The sequence below is a fragment of the Dromaius novaehollandiae genome, chromosome 7 (assembly GCF_036370855.1).
Source record: "Dromaius novaehollandiae isolate bDroNov1 chromosome 7, bDroNov1.hap1, whole genome shotgun sequence".
Classification (NCBI taxonomy): domain Eukaryota; kingdom Metazoa; phylum Chordata; class Aves; order Casuariiformes; family Dromaiidae; genus Dromaius; species Dromaius novaehollandiae.
Window position 1 is genome coordinate 18669479 of NC_088104.1, and position 12880 is coordinate 18682358.

The following is a 12880-nucleotide window of genomic DNA, read 5'->3' on the forward strand; positions in this document are numbered from 1 at the left end:
TGCGAGGGATGCCGGACCCATGCCAAAGTGCCCCTGCCCCATCCCTGGGTGCTGCCTGCCCCCGGGAACCAAGGGCTCCCCCAGGCTGCAGCTCAGCTCCTGCTCCACGGATGCCTCCGGGGGCAGCGCCGGAGGGGAGCAAAGCCCACGGGGTGCTGCTTCAGGGTGCCCCCATGCCACGGGGGTGCTGGGGAGGCTGGGCATTGCCCAGCTGGGTCCTCCACCTGGATGACCACCTCGGGCTCCCCCGGGACAGGCCCAGAGAGCGTGTAGGAGGCAAAGAAGGTCTACAGGACCTGCTGGGACCTTGAAGCATCCTGGCAGCAGGGACAGCCTGTCCCCAAACCGGGGCAGAGCTGGGGATAAGCCAGGGCTTCCGGGGAGGTGGCAGAGGTGGCTGTTGTCATCTTGACAGCAGGGGTCCATCTGAGCCCAGTGAGAGCGAGCAGGGCCCTGAGCGGGTTGTGGGTTGAGCCCAGAAAGGTGCTGAGAGGGGTCAGACAGCCCCATGGGAAAAGGGGGGCTGGTTGCAGCACTGATCCCCCACAAACACCACCCAAAACCCAGGTGGGCTCCAGCCCAGTGCCAGCCCCCATTTCAGGGCGATGCCACACTGCTGCAGCCGGGCTGACTGCGACACAGCAAACGGCATCACTCATCAGCCAATTAGCTAATGAGCTCTGCTCTGGAGGCCCGCAGCCTCCGGCCCTGCTCAGTGCTGGCGTTGGCAGGCAGTGCTTCTCGCTGTGGGGCAGAGGGGCTGCATAACTGGGAGCAGCAGGTGAAGGCATGGGTGCTGGGGTGCCCGACACCCCACGAGGCTGGGAGCAGGCTGCTCCCCCCCTCCCCAGCCCTGCCCCCCCTGCCCATCACCAGCATGGCAGCACACAAGGATGCCCTGTGCCCAGAAGGCCACTCGGCAGCAGGTCTGCAGCTCCTTGCTGCCTGCACCAGCACTGTCCTGCTCTGCGAAACGCAGGAGCCACCAGCGATGTGGCAGCTGCAGGAGGAGGCAGGTCAGGGCTGGCATGCATCCCCCGGACATCCTCCTTCCCTTTCCCTCATGCCTCCGAGGGGAAGGGCAGCTGGCACCATGTAGGGCTTGGGGTGCCCTGCCCCAGGGACAGTCACATCTACAGGAAATGGGCAGCACGTGGTCAAAGCCCAGGTCTGTCCCCTCCAGCTGTGCCAGCATGCTGCCAGCTGTGCCAGTCTGCTGTACCCACCCTGCTCCCCAGGGGCATGGTGGTGGCAGGAGGGGGCCGGAGCCTCCTGGCCCCTAAGGAAGAGCACAGGCATCCAGATAACAGCTTTATGGGGAAGGGATGTGGGGACTCCCCCAGATACACACAGAGGAATAATTACGAGTTAAATAGGATCCAAACACACATAAGTTAAAGGAGGGGCAGGTGCCCTGCAGCCCCCCCTGCTCTGCCCAGGCACAGTCCATGTCTGCCAGCAAAGAAACCCCTGACGCCTCAGCCCGGCCTCACTCCCCAGCCAGGCTCCAGCCGCCTTTTACAACACAGAGCCGATCTTCCTCTCCGTGGCGCCCATCTCATCCTCCTCCTCTTCCTCGTCCTCCTCGCCGCCCGAACAGGAGGAGTCCGGGCCATAGCCCAGCTCAGCGGTGCTGCGGTGCAGGAAGCTGGAGCCAGCGCTGCGCCCCATGAACTCGGGGCCTTCACCCGCCTGTCCCCGGGGCTCCCCAGGCAGCAGCTTCTCGCAGGCTTTGCTGAGCCCTCGCTGCTTCTCGGCCTCCGCCTGGGCCACCTGCTCCTTGGCTTTGTGGCTCCGCTTCCACTTCATGCGGCGGTTCTGGAACCAGATCTTCACCTGCCGAAGGAGAGCCCCAGGAGGAGAGCGCCCACAGCACGCCGACGCGTGGACGCCTGGCGCAGCCCCCGTCCTGCGGCAGGGCGGGCATGTGGGAGGTGGATCCCCCAGGAGGGGCTGTGTTGGACCTCAGCAGCTCATTGCTGCATTTTGTCAGGTGCACAGAGATTGATCAGTGGTCCCAAGGGGAGGGCATGTCCCCCCGTCCCCATCCTGTCCCTACTCACTCCCAGCCTCCCCTGCATCATGGTCCCCCACGCAGCTCCTTACTGCAGGCAGTCCTGCAGTACTAAAGGTGCGTGCAAGGATGCTGAGGACACCACAAGGAGAGATGTACCCCCAAGGGGCTGCTCCCTTTTCCCTGCCCAACCTTGCTGGTGGGGTGTGAAGAGGACCAGCAACTGCCCAGGATCCCAAAGGACTTGCATGGGGTCATCAAAAGAGGGACACTAGCTCCACAAAGGTGCAGAGAGGGACAGGAGGGCTCTGAAACCCAGTCTGGGGGGCATCAAGGAGAGGAGCAGGTTTTCCGGGGTGCTCCTTGCAAGAGAGGAGCAGGTCAATGCCCTGGGAAGGGCTGCCAGTGAGGGCAGTAGGGTGAGGACTGATGGAGTAGAGCCAGGAGGACCAGCACTTCCCATGGCCTTGGGACCCCACCACCCAGCTCAGCCCCCCACCTCCCCGTCAGCCAGCTGGTGCCATTCTCCATCACCCCAGGACCCAGGTACCTGCGTCTCGGTCAGCATCAGTGATGTGGCCACCTCAAAACGCTTGGGCCTGGACAGGTACTTGTTGAGCTTGAACTGGTTCTCCAGCTCCAGGAGCTGCTGGCTGGTGAAGGCCGTGCGGGGCCGGCGGCATTTCCCCATCAAGCCGGACTGCGGGGCAGCTGCAGGGCAGACAGCGGGCTGGGGTCAGGGAGAGCGGGGCCGGGGGCACAGCCTGCAGGGATCCCCCTCAGCAAGCCCAGGGTGAGGAAGAAGGCGAGTGTCGCCTCCATCGCCTCCCGCCCCAATAATGGCTTTATTGCCTGACTGATACGAACCAGCGAGATATGTTATCAGGCCTCGGTCTGCAACTGGGATCAATCCTGTGACTGAAATTAAACCTCCTTTTATTGCCAGGACGCGCAGGTGGCTGCCCAACTGCCAAGGTCTGCGACGGCAGGAGCAGCAGCAGAGCCCGGCTCGGCACTGCTATCTTGCCCTCGGCCCTTGAAGGCAGCGTGGCGCTGGATCAGGAGGCAGCGCGAACAAAGGGGCCTTTGAGAGTCCAGCGTGGGGTGGCTCCCGCGCCGTGTTTGATCCCCGCTTATCTTCTCTCTGCTCATTTTATTGTCCCCCCAGGGTTCAGCTTTTCCTGCTTCTCCCAGCACCGCAGCAGCAATCAAACCCAGAGGTTTGCAGCTGGGTGTAAAGTGCGGGAGTGCCCTGGGGGCACTTACAGGAAAGGTCCTTGGCACGTCCCTGCCAAGCCAGCCCACCAGGCCGCAGCCGTGGGGGGGGACACGAGCTGTCTGGAAACCCTCATCGGCACCCAGCCCAGCTCACCGGCAGCCATCTCAGGCCTGGGCATCAGCCCAAACCCGAAGCAGGGCATTCCCTGCCTGGCCTGACCTGCGTCCAGGCGCTGGGTGGGGAAGGGGGGACTGACGTGCCAGAGCATCAGGGCAGAGCTGCATGGGGTGAAATAGAGTTTCACTACTGGCCCTGCTTGTCTGTGCTGGACCAGGGTAGGGCTGTCCACGGGGGAACTATTTCCAAAGAGCCTCTGGTTTCCCACAGAGCTCGCAGACAGCCGCCAGCTCACTTGGTCTGTGCAGTGCCCGGCTCAGTAGGGTGGGCGAGGGTCGCTCCGGCTCACTCTCTTTATGGGGCACCATCCGTGTTATCTCCCTCAGATTCCAGCTTTGATCCTGACCTGCCCATCTCCTGGAGGTGTCCGCTGAGCCCTTCACAAACACAGCAGTGACGCATCATGCAGGAATTTATGAAGGGGACATTAACCGAACGTGATCCAGGTTTGATCCCCGGTACCTGGATGCTGGGTGGGACAGGTCAAACAGGCAGAGCTCAGGCTGGGCTGAGACTCTGCAAACTCCTCCTGAGAACAGAGTTGGACACAGCCCCTCCTGACCTTATAGCACACCAACCCACCGTGCAAGGAGAGAGCCCGTGAGCCATCTGGGACCTGCCTCACACATGGCAGCTGCTGGCTTGTTAAATAGAAACCAAACACAGAAACACTGTGCCAACAGGTCTAACACACATACGTGCAGAGTGTGCCAATTTGGGGATCTAACACACATGCGCATGAAATAGTGCTGCAGGATATTCAAGGCTGGGACAAATACGAATGTCAGGTAAAAGATGGCATCAGCTCTGCAGAGCTCAGCTGCTCTCCAGGTTCTGACTGGCCATATTGGAGATCCAGATCCTAGAGCTGGCTGCAGACCCCTTCTCCTGGCCCTTGCAGACACCCACCTGCCACATCCTGTCTGTGCAAATTGTCAGCATATATACAGTGACCAAAAGGACTTGGAAAGGGTTCTTTCTGCCAAGTAAAGGAGGTGCCGTGAAGACCGGCTCTCTAGGGAAACTAGCATCTTCAAGGAAGGGAGCAGCCCAAGCTAATGCCCCCTCAACTGGGGGAAAGCCCAGAGATGCGTCAGAAAGCACCAGCAGAGAAATCCATTTGTTTGCCTTCAGCAGGGAGCACAACACAGTGCTCCCAAAGGCTGTTGGAGCGGAGGTAGCCCAACTCCCACGAGCACATCTCCAGTACTAGAGACAGGAGGGTGCATGGGGGCACCCAGTGCCTTGGTCCCTTCCTGAACCCAGGGCTGCTTTGCACAGGGTGTCCATACTGGGTTGGGGAAAGGTCTCCTTGAGCAGGTCCTCTTTCCGGGCATAGTCTGTAGTGGATGCTTAGGGGAAAGAGAAGGGAATAATGTGCACCCAAATCCCAGCACCCAGTAGTCAGTGATTTTCAGAGCTGGAAGTTGCACTGCTGGGGCAGAGAAAACATCCTGTTCCCAGCCCAAATTCCCCCACCCCCCCACCCCCAGCAGAAAGTGCAGGGCCCAGCCTCTGGAGAGCACAAAAATGGGCATGTGCCCCAGGGAGCACAGAAATCCTTCAGACAACTCCAAAAGGCTCCTCTGTGCCGCCTCCTCCTGCAAGGCCAAATGTAGCCAGACTAAAAACAGATATGGGAATAGTGCGGCAGAGCAGGGGCACAGGAATGAGTCTCGATCCCAAGAGTTGTGGGAGCTCAGTTTGTCCATATTCAGAGGAAACTGAAAGGCAGTTTGCTTTTTTGACAGGCCCTCCAAGGACTCACTTTCCTCCAGGTAAGATGCTGAAGACTTCTTGGTCTAGCAGGGAAAAGAAGAACTGGAAGTGCTGCCCAAAAGCCAGATCAACCAAAACAGGAAGCAGCCCAAATTACTACCGGTGCAGGGGACTGAGTACTGGAGCAAGGTCCTTCTGCCAGTGCCAGGTTCATCCGCTGTGTCCCCAGTTCAGGCTTGGGGCTCAGCACAGTGGTGCCCATTACAGACCATCACTTCCCTAGAAACCCACACTTCCTCCTGTTCCTTGGCTAGCCAAAATAAAACCAAAACAAAACAAAACTGAGGTCTCTCTGGTGGTGGTGTCATGCAGTTCAAGCCACCTCCAGTCCAAAGCCCAGCCATGATGTGCCTACACAGGTACAGCGGTTGGCCATCAAACCTGCAACCTCCTCTAAAAACACACCCAGTGCACCTCAGCAGCTGCTACTATCCATCACCACTGCTCCTCACCTGGTGTGCCCAGATTGCAAACATCTCTGGCCTCAGACCTGCTGGCAGCTTAGCTGAAGGGTCCTGTCTCCTTCGTGCAGGGAGGATGTGGGAGGAAGAGGGTCTTTGATTTCTGGCTGGCAGAGGAGCAAAAAGAGGAGGAAGAAAGGGAGTCTGAGGATATGAGGCGGTTTCCAGTGCAAAGAGGAAATAATGCCTTGTGGCTGCCGGCAACTTCACCCTCTTCCATCAGTGTGCTTGGTGGAGTCCTCCCCTATCTCTGTGGCTGTTCATCACACAGCACGCAGACATCGCCCTCCCAAAGGACACAGAGGGAGCATCCCCCAAGGGCTCACCTCCCACTGTCCTGTGCCAGCCAAGCTATGAACCCATCTCCACCACCACCAACATCCCAAAACAAAGAACAGCCTTTCAGGAAGGGTCTTTCCTTTTCCAGTTCCCACCAGGAGACCAACGACTGCATCAGCATCACAGCTTTGCTTGAGAAATGACTGCCTATCTGTCCAGCCATCCCCTCCAGTGCCACAGTTGAGATCAGAGCTGTCGTCTGACATCCCTTCAGCCTGGCAGGGCTTGGACCTTCTGATGGGTGCCTGGCATTTGGCTGCAATATCAGTAAATAAATTGATTGGCCTGGAGTCAGGAATCCCCTCTGAGTTTGAGGCCAGGAGCGCTACAAGACAGCTGCTTCCCAGATAATTAGATAAAGCTTATAAACAATTATTGGTTTATTTGATACAGTTCCGTCTACTTGATAACGAGGCTAATCCATGGGTTGATATTAACCCACTTGGTTTTAATTTGGTTTGCTTAGCCATAGTTCACTTAACTTTGTGGGCTGGCAGATAAAGGAGAGGAAATTAGCACCCTGTCTGCATTGGAGGTGTCTCCCCAGATGTCAGGGCTGCGAGGAGGGGAGAGGGTCTCACCAGCACTCGGGCCATTACAAGGCTTCTCTTGGCCTGCTGGCTGCCCTGATCGTTCTCCATGTGGGCTAGTGCATGTAAGGGTACTTCCTACCTCTGGTAGTCTCTTGGTTGCTCCACCATTGGCTCCCCATTGCTCTTTGCCAGTCGATTTCCAGCTTCCTGGTGATGCCAGACTACTGCACACATGGTGAGCCTGGGAAGGCATCAGCCAGGAGCAGTCCCCAGCAGCCCAGGGGGAGCACGCCTGGCAGGTGATCTCTCCCTGTGCTCCCTCCCTTGGTCCCTGCAGCCCAGCTTCGCTGACAGGAAGCCAAGTTCATTTTTTAAGCAGGACACAATGCAATACTCAGCTCAGCTGCCTTATAAATGCCTGGAGCTGTTCTGCCTACATTGCACGTCTTGGAGAGCCAAGCCTGCAGCCTGTGGGAGAATGGGAACACGTTTGATAATGACTTATCCCCAGTAGAGCTGCATCGCCCAGCAGCCTGTCATTCTGGCCCAGCCCAGCTCATCAGCAAACTCACCACCACGGAGTGGCGGGGTCCAGCTTGGGCTCACACCCCTAGGGCCTTGTTGGCCTGGGTAACTCTTTCCTTTGAAGCAATATCGAAAGATCATCTCCAAAGTCACATCCCCAACACTGCACACATTGCAGAGCTCCTGACCTCAGTAGACGAGATGCCTGGTGGGGGGATGCCCGCTGAGGTGCTGCCCGGCTCCTTCAAGCCAAGAGCTGGTGCCCCTCTGATCTCCACCAAGGTGATGAGCAGGCAATGCATACAAGCAATGTCCCAGGGAGACAGCTGGGCACTAGGTCCCCAGCAGGGAGCAATTCACACCTTCCTGTGTCCCCCACCCTGCATCTCTCTCTCACCACTCTCCACTCCTACAAATCTCGGCCATGGCAGCTCTCTGTGCTTGGCTTTCACCACCACGCTGCATTTCCACACTGCCAGCCAGGGCAAATAACTCACAACAGTATCGATACATACAGCATCCCCGTGCCGAGTGCTCCCCCCACACAGCTCGGGAAGGCAGACACCTGCTCACAGCTGGCCTGCAGCACTAGGATGCAAATATAGCTTGGGAGCGGAGGAGCCCTGGGTGGGCTTTGCCCTCCCACCAGCTGCAGCGAGGGCATGCTTGCTCTGGCACACTGGCCTCATGCCCGGCCCTTTCGCTCTGCATTGCAGCAGCTGCACACAGGCCCTTGCTGCAGCTCAGTAAGGCAGGAAAGGACAGTATCTGCTTATGCCGCAGTGGGAGCACTTAAGTAACCCCCAACCCCAGGCCAGGTTCATAGGGGTAACTACTGCCTCCCACCACAAGCATACACAGGCAAGAACAGGGCAAGCGTGTGCAGTACATCCCCTCAGAGCTCACTGTTTCAGTTCAGGGGGTGTCCTCCTTCATCATCCTGACTGTCCCCAGGAGAGCAAACATGCCATGCCTGCAAAACATCTCTACACATGCAGCTGAAAAAGCAGTTCAGGATTTTGTCCTGGTATCTCCTATGAATAAACCACAAGGGTGACCTCCCTCTGGGATGCCCCAGAACATGTCCTAGGAGGAAATCACAGGCTTCCAGATGCATGTCTCCCAGATATCTACCTACTGTTATGCAGAGAGCTAACAGGACCAGCACACGGCAATATGGAAATTTGTGCTCAGTCACCCTGGACACGTCAGCCAGGCAGGTCCATCCACCTGAGCTGGGCAATGGGACAGGGCAGCCAGGAACTACAGGCAGCCTAAGGGCCTCTATGCCAGCAGCGAGACGCTCCTGCCCAGCCCACCACCCTCTTTACAGAAATCAGGAAGGGTTGTGCAAGTAGTGTGCCCTAGGCAGGACACAGATGCCCCCTCCTGTAGGGACAGCCACATCCACACTGCTGTCCCCATCCCCATGTGCTGGCCAGCACAGTGGGGAAACATGAGCCCAGACACAGCCAGAGCTTGCAACTAGGCCCAGTCCCGGTGACTACGGGGACCAGGCAAGCTGGAAAGAGACCTGCATTTGAAGTCTGCTGCAAGCCCACAACAGACAGGGCTGGGGCACAGTTGAGAACTCAAATGATCCTCATAGATAGAAACAAGGGTCTGAAGAGAAACAAGCTGGGACTGGATGAGGACCAGGGCCTACATGTCAGCAATGTCTGTAATGGGACAGAAGGATTAGAGGGGGAGGACCCCTAGAAGAATGGACACAGAGAAGAGAGCAGACCTGAGGCTGAGTGAGAGCCCCCCAGATCAGAAGCAATAGCCATGTGGAAGATTCAGGCAGGGGAGCAGCTGCAAACTCACAACTCATCATCCCTCTGCTCCAGCAAGGCTTTGGCTGGAGTCTTCATCTAGTGTTGGTCTCTGTGCTTCAAAGGGAGGGGGGCACTTTTAGGGAGTTTGGAAGAAAACCTTAAAAGTGTTCAGGGTGGAAAGCCAGCTTGGAGGAGTAGCTGGGCTGCTCAGTAGGTGAGGGGAAGGCTGGAAAGGAGCTGCAGACCCTCAGTGTGTGCAGGCCAGGCAAGAAGAACAGAAAGATTTGCTGTGTTCAGGGTGAGAGATCTTGGGAACAAACTGGAGCAAGAAAAGCCTCTAGCAAGAAACCAGTGAAGTGCTAAAATGGACAGCCTAGGGAGACACAATTCTCCCCAGCGAAGGAGTCTCCAGAACTGTGAGCAAATACCTTTTGGGGAGAATCAGGGGATCATTGTGATTTATAAATCTACAGTTTTGTCAGCTTCTGTTGTCTCCTCGTAACATCTCCACATCTCCCTCAGCTCTGCCTTGCTCTGGGCTCCCCCAGGGCTGTGCCCTACATGGATGCAGTCCACCAATACTTGGTTCAGAGACTGCTTTTCCTCCCTGAGCTGTCCCAGGAGCCCAGCTCATTGCTACTCAGTGCTTTCCACAGGGCTCATGGGCACATCGTTCCCATGCATCCTGGAACAGCCAAAATACTCCCTCCACAGGTCATTCTCATGCCCAGGATTTAGCATCTGTCTCCTTGCAGCAGGGTTTTGGAGACAAGTGCTGGAGCTGATCCTGCACTTGGGAGGGATGGGGCTGTTAAAGTACAAATATCCCTACCTTACTCCAGCCAGAAGTTAAGCTCAGAGCATGAGGCAGGTGCAGTGATGTGATCTCACCCTGGTAAAACACACCCCAGCACAAAGCCACCTGGATGCGGAGAAACCCTGACAGACCTAGACCCCACAAGGACAGCAAGGCCTTGACTCCCCTCTGCAGAGTGGCAGGAGGGTGCTTCACCACCCAGCAAGATGCATATTTTTCCCTGCTCTCAATGACACACTTGCAGGGTGCAAACAGAGCCCCTCAGCACTGGGAGCATATTCTGCACCCCTAGGTACTGCCAGTATTTCACAGTCAGATCTATCCTGCAGCTTGGGGGAAAGTCAGGGAAAGGGAGAGGAGCCTAGAGAAGGAAACAGCCCTTTTCCTTCAACTTGCCCAGGTGTAATTTGAGGAAGGAGCAATGAATCAGATGTTTCGTGTTAATTCTCCATTTTTGCACTATTATTTTTCTGGCCAGTTTATTAATTAACCACCTTATCCAGCCACATTTTTTGTAAGTGGGCTCCCAGGTTATTAAGACACTAAAATCAGCTAATAAATCCGAACTTTCTGCCGGCAGTTTATTAACACACCACCCTCATTTTAGTACCCATCTCTGCAGTGGCCAGGCCTCCATTTGCTCCAGTCCCAGTCAAGCAGGGTCCAGTCCCAGGGCAGGGTCTGCTGGGGAGCCGGTGACGGGTGCCCTGCTCTGCCGGGAACCATGGGCGGTGTGGGACAACAGCCTGCAACACCGATTTGCCTGGAGCTGATCCTTGTGCTGTGCATGCCCTGCCCGTCTCATCTTTGCAGTGCAGGATCCGGTCCCTGCCCATCGCTCTGGTCCTGTTCCCTGAGCAATATGTGCTGTGCGGGTCCCCCGTGCAGGGTCCGGGCTCCAGCCCGGGGTGGGTCGGCGGCACCAGCCGCACGGAGCCGGGCCCAAAGGGCTCCTTGTACCCCACAAGCCGAGCGGCCGGGACCCCCAGCCCTTCCCCGGTCCGGATCCGGCCGCGCGTCTGTCCCTCCCTCCCTGCCCGCCCTCGCCGCGCGGAGCCGGGCCGGTTCGTTCCTGATCGCACCGAGCGGGTTTTATTCGTTTCCTCGCGCCGGCTCCCCTGGCCGCCTCTTTATTTTCGTTTTCTTCCCGCACCGGCGGAGCCCAACGAGCCCGGTGAGGCAGCCCGGCCCATGCGCCCCTTCGGGCAGCGGCTCTGCTCTCCCGGGCCCGGGGAGTGAAATGCCCCTCGGTGCGGTCCTGCAGCATCCTCCGGCCCCGGGCTGGGGGAGGGTGTTCCCGGGACCTTCGTCTTGCCGCTAGGGTTCCCGGGGTCCCTGCAGCCCAGGGAGGCTCCCGGGACGCGGATCTGCCCCCCCGCCCCCGGGAATCGCCGCGGGGCAGCCGAGCCTCCGAGAAGGGGGACGGGGTGAGCGGCCCTGTGGGAGCTCGCCGTGGGACCCCGATACCAGCCCACGAGCAGGCAGCGGGCCAGCACGCAGCGAGCCCCGCACCAGGGCCAGCCCCCAGGGCTCACCGCCACCTCCCCGACCTCGACGGCCGCGGTGCCGCGAAGGGGCGGCCTCGGAGCGCCTCGGCCCCCAGCTCCAGCCCCGAGGGGACCCCCGCCCCGAGGGCGCAAGAGCCGGCCGGCGGCCACGAAGGCAGAGCCCCCGGGCGCTGGGGGGACCAAGGAGGCGAGCACAGCGTCCCGCCCGACGGGACGGTCGGTCCCGCTCCCGGTCACTCACCGTGGAAGTCGGAGAGCCTCGGCATCAGCATCCCGGCTCGGATCCAGTGCTCCAGGGGGAAAGAGCCTGCCACGGCCGCCTTCAGGTGCTCCGAGCCGGGCGGCGGCAGGTGGGGGAAGCCGGTGTAGGCGAAAGCGGGGTGCTGGCCCCCCAGGGCCGGGAGCGGGTACACGGCGGGCGGGTAGAGGGCCGGCAGGGAGCTGAGTCCGGGGCCGGGCAGGTGCAACAAGCCGGGCTTGGGGACGAAGCTGGCCGGGGCCAGCAGCGCGGCTCCCCGGGGCGCCCGCGGAGAGGGGGTGTCGGTGCGCCCGGCGGGGCCGGGGCTGCCCGCGGGGCTCCCGGGGCTCAGCCCCGGCGGGGAGGCGCTCCGCGCCGGCTCTTCAGCCAGGAGCGCCTCGATGCGGAAGTTCTGGGACTTCTCCATGGGCTTGTGCATGGCCCGGCCCCGTGCGGAGCCGCCGGGGCCCCCCGGCGCGGCGCGGCACGGCGCGGCTCCCCCCGCCGCTCCCCTGCCAGGGCAGCGCCCGGCCGGGCAGCCCCGGGCCAGCCCCGCCGCCGGCACCGGCTCCCGCACCGGCGGGCATCCACCCGCGGGGCCCGCCGCGCACTCCGCGGGGCTGCCCTCGGGGGCAGCCCTCCTCCGCGCTCCTCCTCTCGGGCACTCGCTCACCCGCCGCCACCGGGGGGGTTTTAACCCCCCCTCCACCTGCCCCAGCTCCCCATTGGCTCCGCACCGGCCCGCCGCCCCGGCCTGCCTCCCCGCGGGCCCGGGCTGGGCTCCCCGTCGGCCTCCCTCCTCCGCCCTCCTCATCCCCCCAGCCGCGGCGGCGAGGGACAGCCGGGTCTGCCCCTTCCCCAGGCTTTCGACCTGGCCCAGCCCTGGCCTGCACCCAAAGGGTCCTCCCAGCCCACAGCGCCGAGGCCGTGGTCCTGATCCCCAGGTTGGAGACTCGGTGGGGAAGCGGTTCCACGGCCACACTGGCTGCAGGGAATATGGATCTGCACAGGAAGGGAGAGACTGGAGGGACTTCAGTGCCTATACATGAAGCCTTGATAAGCTCCGTCACTGCCACGACTCTACAAAGCCCCCAGCACTCTGAGGCAGACCACCTGGCTGGGAAGGCAGCGAGAGGTGCTTGCTCACCTGCTGGCTCCTCTGCACCCCCATGCACTGGGGAGCCCCAGCGAGCGCCAGTTGCACTGTTCCCCATCACATCCCTCTACACCGCGGGGGGAATCAGCAAACCAGGGCCAGGTGCACATGGGGACCATTGCCCTGCACCACACATGTCTGTCCAAGATGCCAACAGAGCGGACACCTGCCAGGAGGTTTCCGTGCATCTGGTCTGAACTTTTCTGGACAAGACACAGCTTGGAAAGCACCAAGAGGACAGGGCAGATAGGAGAGCCTTCACTGCTCTGGGAGATGCGAGTGAACAGGAGCAGAGCTGGCCCTAGGCCCCTGGCACTGACCCTTAGCAAGAAGCAG

At 60.1% G+C, this 12880-nt stretch overlaps 1 protein-coding gene across 1 annotated transcript; it reads right to left on the bottom strand.

The window, feature by feature from the left end:
- Positions 1–1298: 1298 nt before the first annotated feature.
- Positions 1299–11896, bottom strand: LOC112978708 (motor neuron and pancreas homeobox protein 1-like). Its single transcript, XM_026092359.2, has 3 exons — positions 11392–11896; positions 2565–2725; positions 1299–1836 (listed from the first exon to the last, which is right to left on the bottom strand). Exons 1-3 carry the CDS (start codon positions 11825–11827, stop codon positions 1519–1521), a joined length of 915 nt encoding a protein of 304 aa, XP_025948144.2. The 5' UTR covers positions 11828–11896; the 3' UTR covers positions 1299–1518.
- Between the last annotated feature and the right edge of the window lie 984 nt (positions 11897–12880).

Bases quoted from the DNA above. Each gene is read 5' to 3' on its own strand.
- LOC112978708 (XM_026092359.2), bottom strand. From the start codon at position 11,827: ATGCACAAGCCCATGGAGAAGTCCCAGAACTTCCGCATCGAGGCGCTC. The intron at 2,726-11,391 runs GTGAGTGACCGG...TCTGCCCTGCAG, and splicing joins GAGGCTCTCCGACTTCCACG to CTGCCCCGCAGTCCGGCTTG. The intron at 1,837-2,564 runs GTACCTGGGTCC...CTCCTTCGGCAG, and splicing joins TGATGCTGACCGAGACGCAG to GTGAAGATCTGGTTCCAGAA.